Source organism: Peromyscus eremicus, chromosome 4, assembly GCF_949786415.1.
Source record: "Peromyscus eremicus chromosome 4, PerEre_H2_v1, whole genome shotgun sequence".
NCBI classification, from domain to species: Eukaryota; Metazoa; Chordata; class Mammalia; order Rodentia; family Cricetidae; genus Peromyscus; species Peromyscus eremicus.
In genome coordinates, this window is record NC_081419.1 from 92,014,760 (window position 1) to 92,040,006 (window position 25,247).

The window sequence follows — 25,247 nt, forward strand, 5'->3', positions numbered from 1 at the left end:
TTCATGGTTTTTCAGACCCATGAATTTCCTTATCAGGGACCTCTGAAAGCCACCCAATGAATCACCAAGACACTGGGTGGGAACACACCTAGCCCAGGAATTCCGACTAACTACCTAATCCATACTCCTTTGCGGGGGAGCATGCAAAAGACACTTCACAACCTGCCTTGGGGGCTTTCCAGTGTGTAGTCCTCAGCTTAGGAAGTTGTTCATTCCAAAGTCACTGCTGTTGTGACAGTCACAAGATTGAGACCTTTCCAGTCTCAGCAAGAACAAGTGCGGAACTCAGACACATCCTTCTCCTTAGTAAGCCAGCTTAGTTATGCTTCTTTTTAAAATAATCGTTGTATGCAGTCATTTCGTACAGTACTGTGTAGTACATAAGGACGTTTTCATGCAAGTACATTCTGGAATCAAGTATATTCTCCCACATTCCCCTTCCTCTCCCCTTTTCTCTCCTAGGCAGTTTCACATCTAATTTCATGTCATATATATAATATATATATATGATTTTATAGATCTATATAAGATCTAGGAACCACATATGAGAGAGAACATGATATCTGTCTTTCCAAAACTGCCTTCACTTGTTTCATTGGCTTACCTCTGGTGGCATCCATGGTTTTGTTTGTTTGTTTGATTATTTTTTGTTTGTTTTTGGAGACAGGGTTTCTCTGTGTAGTTTTTGGCATCTATCCTGGATCTTGCTCTATAGCCCAGGCTAGCCTCAAACTCACAGAGTTCAGCCTGTCTCTGCCTCCTGAGTGCTGGGATTAAAGGTATGCACCACCACCGCCCGGCTGGCATCCATGTTTTTATAAATGACATAACTTTGTTCTTCTTTATGTCAGAAAGAAATGGCACTGTGTATGTGTACCACACTTTCTTGATTCATTTCTCTATTCAGGGACACTCAGGTTGGTTCAGTAACTCCAGTGTCATGCTGCAAGGAGTGCTGATGTGTGAACATCTCTAGCACGTGTTGATTTGAAGTCCTTTGGGTAAATGCTTGGGTGCGGTGTAGCTGCTCACATGGTAGATCTAGTTTTAGTTTTTCAAAGAACACCCCTACTGATTTCCATAGTGGCTGGACTAGTTTACACTCCAACTGGCCATGTGTGAAAGTTCCCTTCAACTGGGGCTGGGAAATGGCTCAGGGAGCAAAGCGCTGGCTGTGCGAGGATGAGGGCCCGAATTTGCGTCCCCAGGACCCACACAAAGAGTCAGATGCAATCCTAGCACCGAGAGGCAGAGACAAGAGGACATAATGAGCTTACTGGCTAGTCAGGCTAGCTGGTTAGTGAGCCCCATGTTCAAAGAAAGACCTTGCCTCAAAGAATAAGGTGAAACGCACTAAGGGAAGACATTTGACATCATCTTCTGACCTACACACACACACACACACACACACACACACACACATCACATACACACACATCACACACACACATTACACACACACATCACACACACATCACACACACACACACACACACACACACATCTCACACACAACATACATCACACACACACACCTTTCAATCATGTGTGTGACTCTGGCACAAAGCCAAGATGCTCCCTGGGACTCCCAGTTGCAGGCAGGATACTAACATCTCACTCTACAAATGAGTTCATTAGTGCTATGCTAAATAAAGTATTCCTTCAGGGTGACTAGAAATATGGCAGCCCAGATTGCTTCCCACAGCATAAGCCTGTTTGAGAATTAAAAGCCATCCTCATCTCTAGGGCCAACAGTAGAAGAGAGAATAAAGCAACTTATGTGGAAATTTTTATATTAAACAAAAAAAGTGCAACGTTTTAAAAAGTAGGTGAAGAAGCTATCCAAGGTTTAATCTATGACCTACTTTTATTTCTGTCCCCTACAGAAGTAAAAAGAGATTCTAGCCAAGTGTGAGCAGACGGAAAGAGAGAAGTCACTATCAGATATGGCATCATGGTTCTAAGCAACAGAAGACAAGTGCAAACCAGATTAAATAATAAACACATGTCATAAAGACACCCAGAGGCAGCCTGGCCTGTAGGGTTGGTAGATTTAGTAGCTCAAAACTATGCTCTTCAATAGCCAAGGTATGGAAGCAGGCTAGAGGCCCATCAACTGACTAATGCAAGAAGAAAATCAAGTACATATACACAAAGGGAATTTTACTCAGCTTTTAAAAAAACAATGAAATTATGACTTTGCAGGAAAATGGACAGAGCCAGAACACAGATCACTGTGTTAAGTGAAATATGACAGACTTGAAAAGACAAATGATACATTTTCTCTAGTATGCAGAATTCAGATTTAAGGAGAAAGCAGAAAGGGAGTTATGGCAGGGAACCGTGAGTCCTAACAGGAAGGGCGGAGGCCACGTGAGAATAAAGAATATAAGATAAAGAAGCAGGAGGGGAGTTTGTGCTTCTACTCACTGAGGACACACACACACACACACACACACACACACACACACACACACGGAGGGGGGAAGGCACACATACACATGCACACAGACAGACTGCATCCCCCACATTAAAGGTGGTAACTCTTTCCTCTTCCCATGATTCCCTACAATGCCCCAAGAGTATGCTGGGTTTCTGCAATCTGGTCACAGTATGTGGAGATGGGGGGATGTGGGCGTGATCCTAACAGCTGCCTCAGAACCTCTTCCTCTGCAACCTTGTTTTCACCAGGACAGCTGGATTGCCATGTTGTGTTTAGGGAAAGACTGTGTTTATACTCAACATCTCCTAGACCACTGCCAACTTTCTCTAACAACAGAGCTCTTCCATGATGCGGTGTCTGAAAAGCATGGAGGAGGTCAAAACCTGTCTTGAAATGTCGAAAGAAGCCAAGCTGCCTTCAAGCTGCCCACACCCCTCCATCCGGGCAGCTCATGGCCTGAAGGGGCAGTACTTGCTTGCTCCTGTTCCATCAGCACCCTTGTGGCTCAGCCTAGGGAAGTAGACCGGTTTACACAAGGAGAGAAACATCTTAACCTCTGTGGGTCTCTTCTGCTCATCTCTGTGGTACAAAATCAAGAGGAAGGGGACCCTGAGACCTTACCTGGCTGCCCTCCAGGAAGAGTTAGCTCCTAAGGGCCCCACCAGGAAGAATTAGTGCTAAGCAGGAAATTTAAAATAATCACCTTTCACAAAGAGGACCTGAGGAAGGAACCGGAAGCGAAGAACAAGCATGGCAGCTGATTCCAGAATCTTCACTGTGCTGATGAGTCAGTGCCTGTGACTTCAAGGACAGGAATCTAACTTGACTAATCGTGCAGTAGAAGCTTTTACTCCTTGTTCTGACTATCTGAAGTCCAATAAACAAACATGTGTCAGGAACATACTTATCGACGGGAGGCACTTGCTGTGTACCCTGGGTAACTAGGAAACACTCTGTAAGCCCCCTCCTGCACACACATACACACATCTTGTCACAGAACGCTCCCACACAAGGAAAGTGAAATTGCTGTGTGATGAGCATAAAGTCGTGGGTGTTTCCAAGAGTTGGGAATCGAGCCAGGTGTAACCGATAAGGGGAGGGAGGCCCAGCGGTCCCTCGGCCTGCCCCCACCCTGACTCTGCTGAAATCCTTATTTGGTAATGCTTTTACCTGGGTCCCTGAACTCAGAGCCAAGCCTGTTCACGAAGGACCACAGCTGGGGAAGCATCCCTACGCCACGCCACTGACGTCCCTTCCCAAAGAGATGAATGGAATTCCAGGAAGCTGGAGTCATCTTGGCTTGGGACCCATGACATGAAGACCAGACTTCAGAGACGGGAGCATCAGGCAGCAGCCGGCTCATGGAAATGTGTATACCCACAGAAATGTAACCCACACCTCGGTTTCGGGAGCCGAAAAATGAAAAGAACGTTTAGGGAGAAAAATGGGGAATAAAATAATGGGCAGAGAGTAATTTATTACTTTATGGGTCAGTTCTGTAAATAGGGTAAGATCCTGGAGCCAGACGGTTCAGCAAATTCTCCAACCAGTCACGTTAAGAAACACGAGTGGGCACAAAGCTGTTTTTCAAGACACAATGTCAGTTTTGCCTTGCAGAAGCTGGGCACGAATCCGCTTCCTTAAAATGCCCCTAGAAACTATCCGTCCGGGATCCCCTAAATCAGAATACATATACCGCCCCCAAGCGGCGAGTTGAGGACGCACATTAGAACTGGGGAAGAACTCTGGACTTGGACAGTGGGAAGGGACCTCGGTGCACGGTCCTGCTGCTGGCCCTGGCTGCCCCGTACTTGCCACCCTCAGTGGGTCAGGCGGAGGGCAGGCGTGCGGGGCAGGAGTGGAGCGCGAAGCACAGATGGCGCGGGATCCCCCACCCCACCAGGATAGACCCTATTAAAGATTTCCGACACACTACCCTTTTTCACTTTTATTTTTAAACCAGACATTCTCATCTCCAAGTGTCTCCGTCATTGAGGCATTCAAGGAGACAAGCTTTAGTGAAAACCCCCTTAAAGGGTCTTAGGTGATCCCCGAAGGAGCATCGTGTCTGGGAACCCTCAGGAGGAGCGCCTCCAGCCCCGGTGGCGCAAGAGCCTAAGCGCTGAGCCCGAGTACGCCAAGGCTGCGTGGGTGGAGACCTATTTTTCTGAGAAGTTCCAGGGCTCCTGTGCCCGATCAGTGTCTCCCCCTTCACTTTCAGCCCTCGAGCTGCACGCCAGGCAGACCGTGGGGGGAGGGGGGGCGGGGGACGGGAGGCGGAGAGAGGAACCCGTGTCGTCCTCCCCCCCTGCCCCCCCCCCTCCGCTTCCTGCCCCGACTCCTATTGGCCAGGACGATTCCCAGGAATGCGAGCGCCCCTTTAAATGGTCCAGGGCTCCTCTGCCGAGCCAGCCACTGCCCGGACTCAGCCAGCCTAATCGGACTTCTGCAGGCAATCCCGACGGTCCCGCCACCGACTCTCCGGGCGCACCGGCCGCCCCAGCGTCTCCACCAGACTCGGCGTCCTTGTCCTCCGTCCTTGTCCTCCGCTGCACCTTTGCCGCCACTCCCGGCTGCTGCGCCCGGGTGCACACAGGTAAGCCACCTACCGCTGCTGCCGAGCACCTGGCCAGCCACCTCCGGCCCCTAGGATGCTGACGGTCGAGCAACTCCCTGTCTCCTACTTTTCCTGGTATGCTTGCCCTAACTGTCCCTCATCATGCCCGGTCTAGCCGCTGGAAAGAACTTTCCGGAGCTGGTTCTCTCCAGCCTTAGGGTTCACAAACAATTCCTCCAAGACACCCCCAGATTTCCTCACCTTTTCTCAAAAGTCTCTGACCTTTGCTGTCCGTATCCCCAAGTACATTCTAAAGGGCTGCAAGGGAAAACCCCAAATCACTTTATGCCCCTCATCGTGGAACGTCACAATCCCCTGCGTCTGGCGCTCTTGGTTTTTACTGGATGCCCTCTGGAAAGTAAATCCTTTTGCCTTTCTTTTCACCACACACACACACACACACACACACACACACACACACACACACACCCTCACCCTGCTGCCCTCCTGGTCTCTGACTCTAACCTCCTGCACTTCTTGCCACAGGCTCTGTGCTGGGCACAAAGGCTCTACCATGGAGCTGGTCTGGGGACTAGGCGTCCTGTTCCTGTTGCATATGTGCGGCAGCAATCGCATTCCAGGTGAGTCTCTGTCTCTCTGTCTCTCTCTCTCTATGTCTCTCTGTCTCTCTCTCTGCGTGTGTGTGTGTGTGTGTGTGTGTGTGTGTGTGTGTGTAGAGGGGGTACAAGACAGCTCAGGTGTACCCCTCCTGTGTTCTCCCTAGGCTGTGTCCTCTGAACCCTTAGTGCCAGGGTACAGGTTCCCTCTCCGTGGTCATTCAGCTCTCGGTGACCACCAAGAGTTCTCACTTTGCCCCCTCACAGCCAAGACCTACACCCTTACCCCCAGCCTCGAAAGCTGATTATCTTCTCCCACCCTACAGAGTCTGGGGGAGACAATGGTGTGTTTGACATCTTTGAACTCATTGGAGCTGCCCGCAAGGGCTCCGGCCGCCGACTGGTGAAGGGCCTTGACCAGTCCAGCCCTGCTTTCCGGATTGAAAATGCCAACCTGATTCCCCCTGTGCCTGATGACAAGTTCCAAGACCTACTGGATGCTGTGGGGGCCGACAAAGGCTTCATCTTCCTGGCTTCCTTGAGGCAGATGAAGAAGACTCGTGGCACACTCCTGGCCGTGGAACGGAAAGATCATACTGGCCAGATCTTCAGTGTGGTCTCCAACGGCAAAGCAGGCACCCTGGACCTGAGTCTGAGCCTGCCGGGGAAGCAACAAGTGGTGTCTGTGGAGGAAGCTCTCCTGGCCACTGGCCAGTGGAAGACCATCACTCTGTTTGTGCAAGAAGACAGAGCCCAACTCTACATTGACTGCGAGAAGATGGAGAGCGCTGAGCTGGACGTTCCCATCCAGAGCATCTTTACCAGGGATTTGGCCAGTGTCGCCAGGCTCCGCATCGCAAAGGGAGATGTCAATGACAATTTTCAGGTAAGTCTTCTTACCTGCCACAAGGGCTATGTGGAGATGTCTGTAGACTAAAGTATTCCCAAATACAGGGAGCATCAGACAACTCCAGAGGGCTGATTAAATCATACACCGCTGCCCCAAACTCCAGGGTTCAGATTTGGTAGGTCAGGTGAGGGGCCTGAGAAATTTCACTTCTAATAAGAAGTTGTAATGATCCAGGGCCTGGGAACCATGCCTTCAAAGCTACCCAGAGTGATAAATGGTTTCCCTACTACACTCAGCCTGTTCCAGTATCAGACACTCCTTGTACACTCTTAGGAAAATAACTTGTATCAAATCCCCTACCAGTTTTAATGTGCCTTGAAAAGGATACTTGGTCAGCACTTGAGTCCCTGGGTAGAGTGTTCTGGATGCTTTCCAGTCTGGATCCAAGGTAGGAGTAACAGTATGGTCATGTGCTGTTCTGCCTTGTTTTTTTCTTCTTTTTTTCTTTTCTTTTTCTTCTTTTTTTTTTTTTTTTTTCCAAGCGTGGCTTTGAACTCCCACATTAACTCTTTGACACTGGGGAGTATCAGAGTATCCTGTCCTCCAGACTTGGGATCAGATTCCATTTCCTGTGTACCCCAAGCAGTCTGATAACCAGATAACTGGATTCTTTGTAAATTGCTCAAATTGGCAGAAGACACATTAGGATTTTGATGTTGTTTGGCAGTTTACGTCATTGTGATATTCTGGCCGGGTGATCTTAAAACAGTTCTTTTAAACTCACTGCATGCTTTCCCAAGGGGAATGAGACAGGCTGCCCCACCCCCACCCCCAGCATTCTACAGTGTGTGTGTCCTCTGCCCACAGGGGGTGCTGCAGAATGTGAGGTTTGTCTTTGGAACCACCCCAGAAGACATTCTCAGGAACAAAGGCTGCTCCAGCTGTGAGTATCTCCACCCCCCCCCCCCGCCATGTTTCTGAGATTTGGAGAATTCTGGGGAATTCCACCAAAAACACCCTGATAAATAAGCAGTAAGATTTATACACAACGTCCAAGGGGGTCGTAGTTGAAGTACACAAAAGTGACCCTCAAAGGATATTCCACACGTGCATGCACTAGCTCTACATTCGTCCCTCATCCCAAATGGAATGTCTTTTACAAGAACCTGCAGGGGCTGGGAGACCAGCTGTTGAAGCCTTTCTATTACACGTTGTTTCTCAGCTGCTACCAACGTCCTTCTCACCCTTGACAACAACGTGGTGAATGGTTCCAGCCCTGCTATCCGCACCAACTACATCGGCCACAAAACAAAGGACCTGCAAGCCATCTGTGGCCTCTCCTGTGACGAACTATCCAGCATGGTCCTAGAACTCAGGGGCCTGCGCACCATCGTGACCACACTACAGGACAGCATCCGAAAAGTGGTCAGTGGCCTCTGCTCTCATTTTCCAGCCCTTGAAGATCACCATAGGTGGTCCCATGGGAGACTGGACACTCACGAGCATTCTCCCCTTTCAGACCGAAGAGAACAGAGAACTGGCCAGCGAGCTGAGGCGGCCTCCCCTCTGCTTCCACAATGGAGTCCAGTACAAGAACAATGAGGAATGGACTGTAGATAGTTGCACTGAGTGTCACTGCCAGGTAAGGGATACTCACAAACCTCAGTAAGAATTGATGGCCTATGTCTCAGGAGATACTCAAGTGACCACACACATTTTTTAAATATACCCTGGCCTGCGACCAAAGCGATTTTTTTTCTTTAATATGTAATTATAACATCTACAAATTCTTTTTTACCTCTATAGATTCCTTTTTAGCTCTCAGAAGAGTTATCCAAGTCTTAATTATGCACCAGGCTGGGTAGCTAAGAGAACAAACCTACCTAAACATTGGAATAATTTAGCTGCTTTAGTGTTCAAAGACCAAGTATTGAATGTCAGGTACATAAAACCTGCTTAGAGCGTTCTTTTTTGACCAGCCCTGATTGGTATTCAGCTCTGGCAAGGAGGTTCTTCTAACACTGTTCAGATCTCTAGCTCACCAGGAAAAACAAAGCTTAAATGCGAACCACTGATTACTGAATTTGAGACATAACCTCCATTAAATTCCCATTTTTTCTCTAAAATGTGATAAAGCTGTATCTGCATTTGAGATACTATGAGATATGAGCTACAAAGTTCGTTGATTTCCCTTATACAAATGTGCTGTTCTGTAACTTCCACACCTGACAGAGTAGCAGTTAAAAAGAACTTTCCAAAGAATGGAGTGAGAATTCACCCTGCAACTTTGTGACACTGAGGTCTGCAGATCCAGCAGAGACGTCCCTCCTATAAAAACTGCTCTGCTAGAACACTTACTGCCCTGACTGAGTCGTGGCTTATAGTGGAAATGTCACAGAAAGCTCCTCTTTGCAATATGCTTGGTAACATATTTCCCTCTCCTTCACTTGCCCTGCAGAACTCAGTCACCATCTGCAAAAAGGTGTCCTGCCCCATCATGCCCTGCTCCAATGCCACAGTTCCTGATGGAGAATGCTGCCCACGGTGTTGGCGTAAGTTCCTAAAGTGACATAACCGTTCTTCAGTGGCTAGCTCAGTTTGGGGGCATCCTGACAGCTGGGCCCAGTACTGGAGCCCAGCCCCTCCCAGCTCCATCAGACTTTTCCAGGCAGATTCTTGCAGAGTGGACTTAGGTAACTAAAAGCTAGTCTATTTGAACAGAGCCCAGACCTCCATGGTGACCAAACCTTAACCTTCCATCTGGATTATGGCATAGGCAATGATCTTGATGGAGTTTATGGGTTCTAGTGTTATGCTGTGAGGAGAAGAGTTGAATATGGCAGTAGTCTTAAGCTGGTTGCTTTTAGAAATTCATCTTTTTGTTAGAGATAATTATCCACCGGAGAATTTATAGAAACTGGTATAAGCATTGGACTGAGGGTTGAAAAGCCACCTGTTTTACCTGCAGTGTTAGGAGGCCTAAGAGATTAGGATCTGTTGAAGTTCCAGGGTAATAAAAGAAATCAGCTACTATACTGCTGTGAGACATTCATAAAAGAAATCAGCTACTATACTGCTGTGAGACACTCTGCCTCTGGGGCTTGTTGCCAGTATAACCACTTGGTTGAGGAGCTATTTTAATGCAGAAAGTGCAAGTCATAAAAGTGACTCATCGCGGATCAGAGAGAAATCGGGGACGTCGAATTGCCCTTTACTCACACACACAGAGCTACACACATGAGCCATGGGTCAGAATAATCAATCCCATGGGAGCAATTTTGGCACAACAATGTTTTTCTATATTATCTCTTTCTGTCCAGCATCTGTCTGAGGTGTGAGTTACAGGGAACAAAGCTGGCTGAGAGCTAGCAGAGCTGTGAGCCTAAATTAGGGTTTGCTAGGAAGACTTTCAACTGATGACAAATGAAAACGGCAGTTCCCTGTCCTCCGATAGACACATGTCATTGTCACACGTGTCTAAGCAGATGGTAAACAAGCATATTCTCCTCTTGTGAAAAGTATGAAAACACCAGACCACACAAAAGCCTGTGAAATGATGAGTTCCTCTCTCATTATGACTTGGATAGCCCAGCATCTGGTGTACACATAAATGTCAACAACTTCTATTTGTTAATCATGCTTCCATAAAGCTAGAAGTATGAAGAAAAGAAGGATTTTAAAAAGAAACCCATTGCTTTGCAACCTCAGGCAATGAAGGGCCCTGAACGGGGCCCTCTAAAGAGCAGTTTATCCTAGATACAGGTGCCAAACGATCCTGTTTCTCCCCACAGCCAGCGACTCTGCTGATGATGGCTGGTCCCCCTGGTCTGAGTGGACTTCCTGCTCGGCAACGTGTGGCAATGGAATTCAGCAACGTGGTCGCTCCTGTGACAGCCTCAACAACAGATGTGAGGGCTCTTCAGTACAGACGAGGACCTGCCACATTCAGGAGTGTGACAAGAGATGTAAGCACCAAGGCCGTGAAGGGGTGGCAATCTCACTTCTCAATGCTGTCACCTCCAAGAGCAGCTCCACAGCAAGGAGCTGAGGGCGCAGGTTCTGGGCTTGGGATCTGAGCCGCAATTACACTCCTAATCTCTGCACTCCTGAGAATGACCTTCCCTCCCCGAGCTTCCTCCGCATCTATTACATGGGAACAATAACCATTCTTGATAAAGTTTTATTAGGCATTTTCTCTAGATAAGGCACATGAAACAATTAGAATAGAGCTTGGCTCTTGGCCAGTAGCCTATAAATGTTGAGCTATTGACATCAGCTCACACAGACAGCTAAATACCATCTTTCCTGTGCTAGTTTTTCCACTGACATTGGCATGTGGCCATAGTTTCTACTGCACACTTGTTTAGTGGCCATTGACCACTTGCTAGAATTATTGGTGTCTGAGACTTTCTTTGTGGCCCTCTCCAGGGCAGCACCAGTTGTGACCAACAGATTTACCTTTCAGTTAAGCAGGATGGTGGCTGGAGTCACTGGTCCCCATGGTCGTCTTGTTCCGTGACCTGTGGTGATGGTGTTATCACAAGGATCCGGCTCTGCAACTCTCCCAGCCCCCAGATGAATGGGAAGCCCTGTGAGGGTGAAGCTCGGGAGACCAAAGCCTGCAAGAAAGATGCCTGCCCAAGTAAGTGTGGGCCTGACCCAGGGACATATGGGAGGCGGCTCTGCCCAGCTGGTCGCCTCCTATCTGTGGCCTCCAGCTCAGTGGGCCGTGGAGCATGGGAGCCCACTCGCTAGAGAAACAAACAGCAACCAAGTCCTGCGTGCTCAGCAGCTTCTTTTAATGAAAACCAGAAAGAAAACCATTTCAGCCATCCCCAATTCCCAAACATTCTCCCCATGGGCTGGGTTTGAAGGCATTTCTGACAGGCTCAGGACAGGTTTCTGGGACAGCTAAGGCACCTGAAAACTGGATTTTTACATGTGACTCGTTTTCTTACAGTCAATGGAGGCTGGGGTCCCTGGTCACTGTGGGACATCTGCTCTGTCACCTGTGGAGGAGGCGTGCAGAGACGCAGCCGGCTCTGTAACAACCCCACACCCCAGTTCGGGGGCAAAGACTGTGTTGGTGATGCGACTGAAAATCAAGTTTGCAACAAGCAAGACTGTCCAATTGGTAAGCTGTGAAGCCAGCCACAAAACCACCCTGGGAGCTTTCTGTTTTATGAATGTCACAGTCAGTATTCACCAGGGGGGAGGGAGGCTGTTCGGCTTTGACTGGTCCTGGTCGTCTGATTACTCTAAGATGCGGGTGGACCATTGCCAGTAGCAGAGGCCCTACAATGTCTTATTCTGTATCATTTTAAGTAGCACATGGCAGTGACGGCAGCTTAGACCCAACCATTTCCCTGTCTCTTACCTCATCTCAGATGGATGCCTGTCCAACCCCTGCTTTGCTGGTGCCAAGTGTACCAGCTATCCTGATGGTAGCTGGAAATGTGGTGCCTGTCCTCCTGGCTACAGTGGAAATGGCATCCAGTGCAAGGATGTTGACGAGGTACGCAACCAACGGCTCTCAGTTATCAGAACGGAGAAAGCAGCTAACCCGGCCCAGGGCCCTTCCTTAAGACGGCATTTGCCAAGTGTTAAGCAAAATCTCATTTCATCCACAGTGCAAAGAAGTGCCCGACGCCTGCTTCAATCACAATGGAGAACACCGGTGTGAGAACACAGACCCTGGCTACAACTGCCTGCCCTGCCCACCACGATTCACCGGCTCACAGCCCTTTGGCCGAGGTGTCGAACACGCCATGGCCAACAAACAGGTAGAGTAGAGAAGTGGGCCAGAGTAGAAGAGGGCTGTCCTCGTCCCAACAGCTGACGGACAGAGGGGACACTGCATGTGCAGTGGGCAGTCAACGTATTTGAAAGCTATGGGCAAAGACTGGGCAGCCAACGTATTTGAAAATGCGGGGCCCAGAGAAGCTGTGACTGGGTGGGCTTGCACATGCCATGTTTTGCAAGCTGAGCAGCTCCAAGAAAATTCAGTGTAAAGCAGCATTTGCCAGTAGCCTGGATATACTCAGAGAGAGTGGAGAGGGACGGAGGAATCCCACCTTTCTCCTAACGGGGCCGCTGTCTGCGCCAGGATGGGAGGGATCTGGACTCTCTGGTGTCTTGCGGCTTTCGAACGTTCTGTGATAGTTCGGACGCTGTACCCTCAGGTGTGCAAGCCACGAAACCCCTGCACGGATGGGACGCACGACTGCAACAAGAATGCCAAGTGCAACTACCTGGGCCACTACAGCGACCCCATGTACCGCTGTGAGTGCAAGCCTGGCTACGCGGGCAACGGCATCATCTGTGGAGAGGACACAGACCTCGACGGCTGGCCTAACGAGAACCTGGTGTGTGTGGCCAACGCAACCTACCACTGCAAAAAGGTACGGCCGGCCGCCCTCACGGGCTCCCCTCTCGGGAGTGTGCCAAGGAATTCTGAGTGTTGGAAAACTGAAAACGAAACAAAGATTAAATCTCCCAGACACAGAAGGGCATTGACACCCATTAGCATGGAGTCATTTTGGTGCCAAGATCTTGAATGAGACAGGATGTATGAAGCCTAGAGCATTTATACAGACTCCACAAGAGCAACCTCCCAAAATACCTTTCGTGGCTTCACCTTGACATAAAAGCATGCCCGCCCCTGAGCATCCTATTAGGCTGTCCCAGTGTGGCCCTCCAGGTATGTGCCAATGCTAACTGTCGCTGTCACATGTGTCTCCTTCTCCTTAGGACAACTGCCCCAACCTTCCCAACTCGGGGCAGGAAGACTATGACAGAGATGGGATCGGCGATGCCTGTGATGACGATGACGACAATGACAAGATCCCGGATGACAGGGTAGGGACAACATGCTCTCTATCCCCCCTTCATCCCGAGACACTAGGATGTGCGGGCATTGAAGAGTGATAGCAAAAACATACCAAACCGATCTGCAGGACAATCAGAAACTGGTCACTGTGTCTCCATCGTTTGAGGACACAGATGTTGCTTAAAGGATTGTTAGAGTTTCATTTTTCATCACAGCCTCCCCCAGTTTGAGAAACCACAGCAAATACACTTAGCATTCTGCTCCCCAGATTCAATTCAGATGTAATGTCTAAATGCATGTGTTTTTATAATGAGAGCTGAGACGATGAAGTTATGTCCTGTATCTCTCTTAATTGTAACCAAAAAGAATCCAGTTTTTAATCCATCATGTCTTCCCTTCTTGGTATTTTACTTACGCTGAATACTCAGTGTATTGACCAAGTACAAGGTAACTGCTGCAGACCTTTGAGGGTTTATAACACTGTGTATGAGGCTGAAGGCATCAGCTGGTCTCCCAGGCAGCATCAGAGAGCGTCCATTTCTTCTCTTTGCAGGACAACTGCCCATTCCATTACAACCCGGCCCAGTATGACTATGACAGAGATGACGTGGGAGACCGCTGTGACAACTGCCCTTACAACCACAACCCTGACCAGGCAGACACAGACAACAACGGAGAGGGAGATGCCTGTGCTGTGGACATCGACGGAGACGGTAAGGCATCCCCGGCTTGACAGCCTGAAGAGACGGTGACAGGCACAGCTTACTTGGTGGCTGTTACTGAGTGATTTAGTTGAATTATATGGGGCTGCAGGACTCAGCTCCCATCTACACCCCCTCCGCAGGAATCCTCAATGAGCGAGACAACTGCCAGTATGTTTACAATGTGGACCAGAGGGACACTGACATGGATGGGGTTGGAGATCAGTGTGACAACTGCCCCCTGGAACACAATCCAGACCAGGTAGGTGGACTCCTTTCAGAATCTCTCGGTGAGGTATTGTATCTCCTCTCTATGCCTTTAAAACAGTGAGTTCAAGGGATGTCGAACCCTCCCATTACTGGGGTTCCCAGGGCACCCAGAGCCATTTGCAATGTGTGCCTGTAAAGTTTGCCTGATATGAGCCCTTGGCAAACCCTCTCAGAGATTAGCGTGGAAACCCTGTGACCTCAGTCCTGTTTGCTGCCGCCATTAAGACAAATTACACAAAGAGCAGAGACAGACAGTTCTACAGTCCTGTCCGACGCATGTGAGACAGAGGAAGGCAGTGTCCAGAAGCCAAGTGTACACCTGTGTCATGGCTAGCAACAGAGTCTGCCAGGAAATCAGGAAGCTAAACTACTTCTCAAGGCTGGAGAATTTCTCCCATTCCCCCAATGAGCCCAGCCGTGTGGGCTTCTCCCGGCACAAGCTGTGGGTGGGAGCTACGGATGATGCACATGCGTGTAAACACACCGGTTCCCAGCAGAGTGTTTCCCTACGTATCACTGCGCATCCATCGTGTCTAGGGAAAAAGTACAGCAGGTTTTCCATTTCCTAAAATGACGCTTCTGAAAGGTTAAGCAATCCGAAATTTGAACAGAACTTTAAGGATTAGAGAAATGAGAATTGAAGTTTCTCCTAATTCGGAAGTTATATCATGCTAAAAGCAAGATGACTTAAAGCCATCATCATAGGAAACCCTGAGGGCCTGTATTCTCTGCTGGCCACGTGGCACTGAGCTGGCCTGCTCTGAGTTTGGGTCTACCAGACATTAAACATCTGAAATAGCAGTTAACCTCACTGAGTGGGCTTCTGATTCCTCAGACTGAGTAAATTTTATAAGCAAATTCAATCATCATATAAAAATCTCAAAAGCAAAGAGTATAAATAGTGGCAAGGAAGCATCCAGTTTTTATAGAAATGGTCCCTAAGCACCCACACATACTGAATGCTATGGACTCTGGGAAAAGTCTGCTTCAAAAAAATTTAGAGTTTGACTTTATCCAACAGATGAAATCTTTATGGAATACATGTAGAAAGCCAAAAGCCTCAAAAACAAAAAAGTAATTAATGTCTCGTACATATTATGCAGACAGTCTGCACAGACCACTGCCATGACTCAAGGCCTGGAGTAGAAGTTGGCCTGTCAATATTTGCTTTTGATGTCAATGGGAAATTACAAAATGTACATTGAGATATAAACAATAAACATTGCATTCCCTCGAGTGATTTAAAAATAACTCTGTGTTAAGCTCTCTTCTCAATTTTCGTGTAAAAATAAGGATCAAGGTAAAACCCTCTTTAAAACTTGGTGTTTCTTTCTGTGGTACTAGAGAAGTAAGCATGAGTCCCGCATCCATGTCCAATGCGGAGAATGTTCCCTCCCCAGGGCATTAACGTTCCCTTTCCCCTGGTGTCTGTTGTTTGACTCACCCGCCGTTGATGCCTCTCTTCCAGCTGGACTCTGACTCCGACCGCATAGGGGACACCTGTGACAACAATCAGGACATCGATGAGGATGGCCATCAGAACAATATGGACAACTGTCCCTACGTGCCTAACGCCAACCAGGCCGACCATGATAAAGACGGCAAAGGGGACGCCTGCGACCATGATGACGACAATGACGGCATTCCAGATGACAGGGACAATTGCAGACTGGTGCCCAACCCCGACCAGAAGGACTCTGATGGTGAGTCACCGTGGCCAGTACCGAATGGCATAACTGACACCTTAGCTGTCCAGACACAAGAAATGAAAACGGAGCATCTGAGAGGACAAAGGAACAAAACACCAGTATTTACGAGATCGTGACTTGGTGACCCACTCATAATAGCATTTCAGAATTTCACGGAACTTTTGCCTTCTTTGACCTTAGGTGATGGCCGAGGAGATGCCTGCAAAGATGACTTTGATCATGACAATGTGCCAGACATTGATGACATCTGTCCTGAGAATGTTGACATCAGTGAAACCGATTTCCGCCGGTTCCAGATGATTCCTCTAGATCCCAAAGGGACCTCCCAAAATGACCCTAACTGGGTTGTACGCCATCAGGGCAAAGAACTCGTCCAGACTGTAAACTGTGATCCTGGTCTTGCTGTAGGTGAGTAGTGAGTTCCTTAGACCCAGAGGGGTACACTGGAAGGAGGTAAATATGAATCATGACCGTTGAGCCTTTAATCCGACTCTGGCCTTGCCTTCCAGGCTATGATGAGTTTAATGCCGTGGACTTCAGTGGTACCTTCTTCATTAACACCGAGAGGGACGACGACTATGCCGGCTTCGTGTTCGGCTACCAGTCCAGCAGCCGCTTCTACGTTGTGATGTGGAAACAAGTGACTCAGTCCTACTGGGACACCAACCCCACCAGGGCTCAGGGATATTCGGGCCTGTCTGTAAAGGTTGTGAATTCCACCACAGGACCTGGCGAGCACCTGCGCAATGCTCTGTGGCACACAGGAAACACCCCTGGCCAGGTGAGAAGCTACATCATCTAGAAGGGAGAGTTGATGGGCCCTTGGGGAGTACTGGAGACAGTCGGCACTAGGGAGTCTTGACTGTCAAGTTCCCAGCATTACCAACCGTCGTACAAAACCATAGTGTGTTAGAAGCAAGTGGGCTCTGACCAAGAGTTCTCCTTTAAACCCTCAAGCAGCTCCAGCCACTTCAAACAAAACCCTCCTTCCCTTTCCTTCTGCTTCATAGTCACTGAGTGGCACACAGTAAGTGAGAGATGCCTTGGGGAAAATCCATACTGCCCCTTCTCCAAATACAGGTCGACTCGGTGCCTTTTAAGCAGTTTCTTGTGGAATGAAATAGGAATCTTCGGAGGGAGCTGTGTTTCAACCTTTTCTGGCCCTTTTCCTTCAGGTGCGCACCCTGTGGCATGACCCCCGTCACATAGGCTGGAAGGATTTCACTGCTTACAGATGGCGTCTCAGCCACAGGCCAAAGACAGGTTACATCAGGTAAGATTGCGATGATTGAATTTCACTGTAGTCACACCAAATAGGCTCAAAGGATAAGACCAGGAAGTAACAGTCTCATGAATGAGTTTGTTTGTTTTTTTTTCTGTGCAGAGTGGTGATGTATGAAGGAAAGAAAATCATGGCCGACTCAGGACCCATCTATGATAAAACCTACGCTGGTGGTAGACTAGGTCTATTTGTCTTCTCTCAAGAAATGGTCTTCTTCTCAGACATGAAATACGAATGTCGAGGTAGGAGCAACACTGTGATGAATGTACAGTTGACATGTCCACAGATCAACAAGGCTAACGATGTCGGGGAGAGAGCGAGTCACTTCTGTTTTGCTTTTGAGGATACAATGCTAAACAGGAAGTAATGTCTATAGAATCCTGGATAGGAGCTAGCCCAGCTTGTCTCTGAACTCTTCCCACACAGGTCAGAGGCAGACAGTAAGCAAGTAGCTACCAACATTAGACCTTACTGGTAACACTTTAAAGTTCTGTGTGCTTACATACCTCGCACTTGGCTTATGATGTTCTTCATGCCATCAAACACAAACTGTTCTTCCCAAGACCAGGCACAGAGAGAGTATTGATTTTCGCTAATAATCTTAGCTTTATTGCCTCCTTTTTCCTCACCACACGATTACTTAAACTCTGAGCCTAGCATTGGACCTACCACAGAGTAAGTTCTTAGTACATATTTACTGAGTCCCACGTCTGCATGCTCGAAGGCATTGGGTATTAAGATCAAAGACATCAAGAGTACAGTCTCACCAACATGGCTGCCTAAACATGACCTAAACAAGGATGACACCACGAGACATGCTAATCTGGATGGGGTAGGGAGGCTCATGATTCTGTCCCTGTCAAAGCTAGAAGTTAGCCCTGAGTTGTTAGTCTGATGATTAATACTAAGATGACTGTACGCTTGTTGACTTCGTTTTCATTTATGTATATCTTTGTTCATTTAACAGATTCCTAATCATTAGCTGTCAATCATAACCAGCGCTGGCACTGCACCTTCCGGAACCAAGGGCTAGAGAAAACCCCCCTGCCAGGATCACTTCTCCTTGCCTACCTTGCTTCTCTTCTTGCATAGTGCGGACTTCTAGAGCACGTGACCTGCCTCAAGAAAATGCAGTCTTCAAACCCAGACTCAGCACTCTCGGCCTTTAATGAATGAGAACGCATCTTCCAAGAACGTGAAGAATTACTTTGGTTTGCTTTTGTGAAAGCAAAAGTGTCTATTTACTTCCCGCTGGGAAGGTGCCCACTCCACTCTGCCTTACTCACAGAGCCCAGGGTTTCTGTGAGGCCATCTCTGAGCAGCACACTCAGAAGCATTTTCAGGCATGTCAGAGAAAGAAGGACTCACTAGAACTCGGCACCAAACCCCCCCTGATGTAGGTCCTCAGGAGTGGGGAAGCAGGAGCACTAGGGAGGATGCATACCCGAGAGACAATTGTGTGAAGAAAATATGGAGGAGCTGTTACTTGTTCGGTACTAAATCATTTTCAGGGGACAGAAAGACTTGTTGCATTTCCTCATGCTGGCTCGTGTGAGCTAACCCAGCCATCGATGAAAGCCTGGCTTCTGGACTTCCTCCCTTTGGGCGCTTCTCACGCGTCACCTGCAGTGGCCAGGGTAAGGGTCAGAAGTGTAAGGCAGTGCTGGCTGCCCTTGGCTGGTAATGCTGGAACTGTTGGTTTATTCTGCACCTACGATGTGCAGATTTAGCAGGAGCACAGGAGACCATCTCAGTGAGCTCTAGCTGCCTCTGCAGGGGGGGCAGCACGCCTTTATTTTATGGTTAGAAAGGCACAAAATTTCTATCGACCTAACTAAAACATTCCTTTTCCTTTTTTCTTTTTTTCCCCCTCAGTTACCATGGAGTTTTCCAATTCTCTTCTGGTTTTTGTGTAACAAACGCTTTAGCAATGTAATATATTTATATTTTTTTTCTCCCTATTCTGGAGGACCCGTCTGAAGGATTGTTACTGAAACAGGAAGTGTGGGGCTATCTCAATCATCCTCGTAGTGAGTCTTTATGACTGTAAGACTGTAAATACCGATTATTTATTAACCCTGTTCTACCTGGAATTAGATTGCATATGGCAAATGTTTGCGAGCAGGTAGCTGAGCAGCTCAGCAAACCTCTCCAAAGCCAGTGTGCGGAGAGCCAGCTGAAGCTGCCACTTTTCACTTCGGGGCTTAGAGTGAATGACTTGGGCTCCTTGGGCTTTTCTCCCTTCGTTTCCTCTGTCTTCCCAAGTGGAATGAGGTGGCTGCCCGTTTGCACGTGTTTCTCCTTGTAAAGGAAGCCATGAACACTCTAAGGCTGGTCCACGCCACCCCTTGTGCCTGTTTCTAGGGAGAAGAAAACATAATCACCTTTCTCTTTTCTTTTTTCTTTTTTTTTTTCTTCATTTTCCCAAATGAGACAAAGGTGGAACTTATATACAAATATTACCTCATTTGTTGTGTGACTGAGTAAAGAATTTTGGATCAAGTAGAAAGAGTTTAAGTGTCAATAAACTTAAAACTACTGTCGTGTCTAAGTCGGTGTTGTACATAGCATAAAAATCCTTTGCAGAAGATGATCCCAATAAAGAAATAGCTTTGAAATGTTAAATACAACTTCTTAAAGTTCTGGTTTTGGTCTATCATCTTGTATACCATTGGTTTATTTTTATAAATTATTTTTTTTGCATTGCCATTGGAATAGAGATCTCAGACTATGTAGATACGCTATTTAAATAATTTATCAGGAAATACTGTCTGTAGAGTTAGTATTTCTATTTTTATATGTTTGCACACTGAATTGAAGAAATGTTGGTTTTTCTTGTTTTGTTTTAGTTTGTTTCTTCGTTTTTGTTTTGGCTTTTTACTTCCCAGTTTTTACTATTTGCAATACCCTTTTTTTCTAGGAACATGCTTTTTTGTACACATTTTTATCCATTTTACATTCTAAAGCAGTGTAACTTGTATATTACTGTTTCTTATGTACAAGGAACAACAATAAATCATATGGAAATTTATATTTATACTTACAGTGTCCGTGTTTGTTTTGATCTTTGCTGTCTGGCTATCATGAGGTGTGGGCAAAAGCCATTCTTAGCCCATAGCACATAGGCAGTGTGTCAGGAAACAGCATTCATGGCTGCTGTATGACTAACAGACACTAGACTCAGAAGACACATTTGCTAGATTTTTTGAAAGAGACACAAAGCATGAGTCTGCCATGTGAAAACCTTAAAACCAAAATGACCCCTGAGTCACCAGTCCCCAAAGAAAACATTACATATTTTATTAATATTGGGTGTCTTGTGTTGAATCCTCCAAGTCCAGTACTGTCTCTAAAGGAACAGTGGTGACAAAGGAAAGGACAGCTGTGAGGACATGTGACTTCTCCTGACCTTAAGTGATGGCAGCAGGGTCACAGAACAGCAGCTCTCAGAGAAGTGTGAGGGGGGAGCTGGCCTTGACTCAGCCAAGTGCTCAAGACAACAGTTTGTAAAGCAATGCAAAGCGGGGCTGGAGGGGTGACCCAGCAGGTAAGAGGGCTGAAGTATCTGCTGCTCTTCAAGAAGATCCTAATCACAGCATCCCATGTGGGCAGCTCACTAGCTCCTGTAACACTGCTTCCAGGGGATCTGATGCCCTCTATGCCCTCTTCTGGCCTTTGTAGGCACCTGCACACATGCACACACACACACACACACACACATACATCATTTTGATCATTTTGTTATAGCAATGCAAATTTTGGAAGGTATGTATGTGAGCGTGAAATTATTCAGTGACAAGAATGCTATCCTGTTCAAATGCTAAGCAGAATTTAAGTCTTGGGTGGATTAACCATGGATGTGGAAATCCAACTAATTTCTAGTTCTAATAAACAGATCAATGAAGAAATTCTAGCAGGTGAAAGATGGCTCTGAGGTCTGGGAAACACTAGAAAAGACGGGCTGTGTGAGGTGGAAGCGCCTCCCTGGGAAACACTAGAAAAGACGCGCTATGTGAGGTGGAAGCGCCTCCCTGGGAAACACTAGAAAAGACGGGCTGTGTGAGGTGGAAGCGCCTCCCTGGCCAGCCTTCTCTGCTGTTCTAAAGCCACTGACCTGGGTGGCATGATGACAAATATGAAGTGCCCCTTCGCCCTGCAGACCCATGTGACACAGTGAGAACTAGGATGTGGTGGGAAAATGTTCTGAAAGTGAAAACTGTCTGAAATGTGGCATCAGTTTCTCCCAGATTGCTCCACAGGTGGATTCCTGGAGGAGAATTCTATTACATTTTTAGCAAAATGTTGCAACAAAACTGATGGAGAATGCCAAGATGAGGCAGAAAAAGTGGCCGGATCAGAGCTTTTAGGCCAGGCTTGTTCGTTTTACTGTAAGAATGACCTTCAAGTCAGTAGATTACACCAAATTAAAGACTTGTTAAAAACGAGAATTACATCATCAAGATGATAGATTTTGACTCATACAGGAGTTTATTATCATGTGTTCTGGGACTGTTTGGCTGAAAGGCCATAAACTGGGTCCTGGAGAATTTACAACCAAGGTAGTGGGTAGTGTTGGTGGTTTACTCAAGAGTCCTGTCTAGAAAAACTAGAAAAACTATACTACAACCCCCGAATTCCTTTCTAAAGTGCTCTCTCTCTCTCTCTCTCTCTCTCTCGCTCTCGCTCTCGCTCTCGCTCTCTCCCCCCCCCCCCCGCTCACCCCCCCTTCTGTAATTTTTCTTCTTGTTCTGGAGAAAACACCCCAGCTTTACAGGAAGCTGGTGTGGTGTGGTGTGGTGTGGTGTGGTGTGGTGTGGTGTGGTGTGGTGTGGTGTGGTATGGCTTGGCTTGGTTTTCAATCAGGAGACTGCCTGTTAAATTATACCGTATATCTTGCTTATGCACCCTTGCCACTTTCAGCTGGCATGCTGTGGAATGATGTTATTCCTTTTAATTAAAAGGTTCACGACCAAACGTCATTATCGCCTTCCCCTTACCTAACTTTGGCAATAGCTGGGTTCCTTATGCCTCAAACACCATCTGCAGAAGCTTTCTGTAAAGTCATTAAGCCTGTGCAGTTCCCATAGAAACGGTGTCTTTTGTGTTTCTCTCACCTTCCCTCTTCTCTCTCCTCTCCTTTCCCTCGGCCTCTGTCACTCCACTCCCCGCTTTCACACACATACCTCAAATACAAGAAAAGCATGGCTGGAGAAAGTCTAAACTCCTCTGAAAGTCTGGTGGGCAATAATGGCTTCTCTCTGTCCCACTCCAAGTGCCCACCATGTCACCTCTTCCCTCTGGTTGTTCCCACCAAACTCTTCAGGACCCAGGAGTGCCACAAATTGTTCTGAGAGAACCTAAGATTGTGATTTTTTTTTTTTAACTTTTACAAGCATCGCACAGCAAAACTCAGGCATTAAGATAAATCACACTGTAGTACATGGACATCAGTGTGTGCCATTGCTATTTTAAATGGATGAACAGTAGGCTGTGGCTATGGCTCAATGGTAGAGTGCTTGACTAGCATGTGCAAGGCCCTGGGTTCAATCCCCTGTACCTCAAAAACAAAATCAACAGAAATGGACAAGCAGCAAACTGAAACAGGAAGACAGGCTAAAGACATCCATATGTGTGGATGCTTGAATAACTATAGAAGTCTTCATTTCAACAAGTCAGGAAAATATGTAAGCTATCATTAATGTCAAATAGGGCCAGCACACAAAGGTGTGCTGACAAAATGAACAATACTGTACATGCAGTAATCCAAACCGTATTAAAGCCAGGGCCACAATAAGCTTATTGTGAATTAGGAATGAACTAGTCTTGCATCTATGAGGAAGCCAAGCCAACATACACGTGTGGCCATAAAAGCTTCTCACGAGATCAGATTACAGACTCGGAACTGGACAAACATTCTCTCTTGAAATAGTGCTACAGGATTTCTTTTAATAAGGTTCACCTTTATTTCCTGCATGCTAAAAGGCCCACATTCCACAGGAACATAACAGACTGAGAGTAATAAATAATCCATCACACTCCAATTTAAGAGAGATATCATCTGGCTCAGTGGTTAAGAGTATTGGCTGCCCCTCCAGAGGACCCAGGTTCAATTCCCAGCACCCACATGGCCGCTCACACCTGTCAGTAACTCCAGTTCCAGGGGATCCAATTCTCTCACACAGACATACATGCAGGCAAAATACCAATGTACATAAAATAAAAATAAATAAACTATTTTAAAATGCATTTATTTTAAAAAAGAAAGAAAAGAAAAGAAAGGTAGCTTCACTAACAAGAAAACAGACTCTGCTCACCTTCCTTTGTTATGGGAACTCATTTCTCCCTGAGGCGAGCTGTACTTATTGACAAACAGTAGACAAGCACAAAGAAGGGCAATCAGAGGCAGAACAGCCATGGTGGCCACGTTCACCTGAATCAGATAGAGTTGAAACACGTAAGCCCAACGCAGTGGGCTGGAGGGTCAATTTAGTGACAGTGTTTGCCTCCGATGCACAAGGCCCTCAGTTCAATCCCCGGCACTGCCCCCAAAGAATCAAATATAGAGCAACAAATTCGTGTCCGCTACACTTAACACAGCCCGTGTGTATGTTACAATGTTGGTTTTTATAAAGTATCCTTGAGATTGTAACATTAGCAATACATTTGTAAACAATTTTCCCATGAATTTCAATAAATAAAAACCAACAAACATTTATACTCCAAGTTTCAAAATTACCAAAGGAATGAATGTAATCAGCAAAGAAGGGAATTCAAATGTTGAAATCATTTGAGGAATAGTCTCTATGATGCATTCATTGAATACAAAGAATTCAAGAAAAATATATATAATGCAACTTGATTTCCAACTTTCTTAAGCTTAAACCCCAGAAAGTCATGCTTCATATTCTTCTGGTTCATCCACAGCATCTCCAGTCTCCTGTTCATCTGCTAACAAAATAATCACAGTGATTATACAATCAGAAACATATGCATAATTAAGAAAAATCGTCAATCAGAAACACACACATAATTAAGAAAAATCATTCAGCCTATTAAGCATTAAGTCATTCATCTGCTGTATAATACAATGACCACAGCCTACTTGCTATGACAGTCACCACAAACTGCAGACAGGTCCACAGGGAAAAAGAAGGCGTCTGTCTTCACTGGAGTTACAGTTCAGAAAACAATTGAGGGTTAAAAGACTGAAGATTTAGGGGAAGACATCAAAATTACCTTTTTGCTTTCTACTAAGTTTCTGAGGAGTAGGCTGAAGCCCAAAGTAAATGCTCCATGGAGGACAGATGAGACCGATAGCCTTTTTCCTCTTAAAAGAGAGGGGGAAGAAATGTTCCACCAATGGGGCATATTTTTCTACCTTCGATAGAAAAGTTAGCAAAAAAAGGTAGAACCACAATGAAATCAAATAAGAGAAGACAATAAAAGGGGAATAAGGAGAAAGCTGTAGGACATGTGATCAAAACCTGTCAGTTCCTCAAAAGGTTACCATAGGCCTGGCAATTCCACTCCTAGGTATATGCCCAAGCTGGGGGGTGGGGACGGGGAAAACCAGGATGTACAGGGAGCTGGCACAGATAAGAAAGGGACATGCATTCCCTGTGCTTTGTAAATTTGAGTCCTTCTCTGTGCAGTGGTCAAATCCCACCCAGTGAACGGCAGTTCACCCTTGGGGGCTGACCTTTAATTCCACCTCCCGTCTCCCCAGTATTGACTGTTCCTTCTGTAATGTTATCCAACTCAATATTGACTCTGATTTTGAGCCGAAGTGATTAAAGAAACAGGAATCAGGAGAAAATGGGAGTTAAGAGGGAAAGATGAAGAAATGAGTGTGGGGTTGTCAAGTCGCCTGGAAGTCAGGTAGAAACATGGGACCAGAGTGTTAGTTCAAGATCAACCAGTCATAGACCTCAAAGGGAATAGATAGAGACATATGATAGATAGATAGATAGATAGATAGATAGATAGATA

General features: G+C 46.7%; 2 protein-coding genes across 5 annotated transcripts in view; one reads left to right on the forward strand and one right to left on the reverse strand.

Moving 5' to 3' along the window:
* The first annotated feature begins 4,862 nt into the window (after positions 1-4,862).
* On the forward strand, positions 4,863-20,289 carry Thbs1 (thrombospondin 1). The gene is made up of 22 exons (XM_059261124.1): positions 4,863-5,039; positions 5,547-5,641; positions 5,944-6,503; positions 7,335-7,410; positions 7,690-7,892; positions 7,987-8,109; positions 8,926-9,019; positions 10,259-10,432; positions 10,933-11,109; positions 11,428-11,601; positions 11,855-11,982; positions 12,098-12,250; positions 12,650-12,868; positions 13,218-13,325; positions 13,850-14,009; positions 14,141-14,259; positions 15,736-15,970; positions 16,157-16,384; positions 16,486-16,757; positions 17,152-17,249; positions 17,361-17,500; positions 18,226-20,289. The coding sequence occupies exons 2-22, from the start codon at positions 5,575-5,577 to the stop codon at positions 18,231-18,233; spliced, it is 3,516 nt and encodes a 1,171-aa protein (XP_059117107.1). The 5' UTR covers positions 4,863-5,039; positions 5,547-5,574; the 3' UTR covers positions 18,234-20,289.
* A 3,201-nt stretch (positions 20,290-23,490) lies between these two features.
* The window catches only part of Fsip1 (fibrous sheath interacting protein 1), a 128,170-nt gene continuing 126,413 nt past the window's right edge, over positions 23,491-25,247 (reverse strand). For 3 of the 4 annotated variants that reach the window (XM_059261125.1, XM_059261127.1, XM_059261128.1), the window contains one exon: positions 23,491-24,206. In XM_059261125.1, the coding sequence (XP_059117108.1) occupies positions 24,151-24,206 (56 nt within the window). In that variant the 3' untranslated portion in view covers positions 23,491-24,150. The remainder of the gene's footprint in view (positions 24,207-25,247) is intronic. The other variant, XM_059261126.1, reaches the window with a different exon arrangement.

What these genes read in the sequence shown, in the direction of transcription:
- Thbs1 (XM_059261124.1), top strand. Translation starts at nt 5,575, where the DNA reads ATGGAGCTGGTCTGGGGACTAGGCGTCCTGTTCCTGTTGCATATGTGC. An exon ending in GCACTGAGTGTCACTGCCAG is followed by an intron (nt 8,110 to 8,925) that starts GTAAGGGATACT and finishes CTTGCCCTGCAG; the next exon opens with AACTCAGTCACCATCTGCAA. An exon ending in CAAGAAAGATGCCTGCCCAA is followed by an intron (nt 11,110 to 11,427) that starts GTAAGTGTGGGC and finishes GTTTTCTTACAG; the next exon opens with TCAATGGAGGCTGGGGTCCC.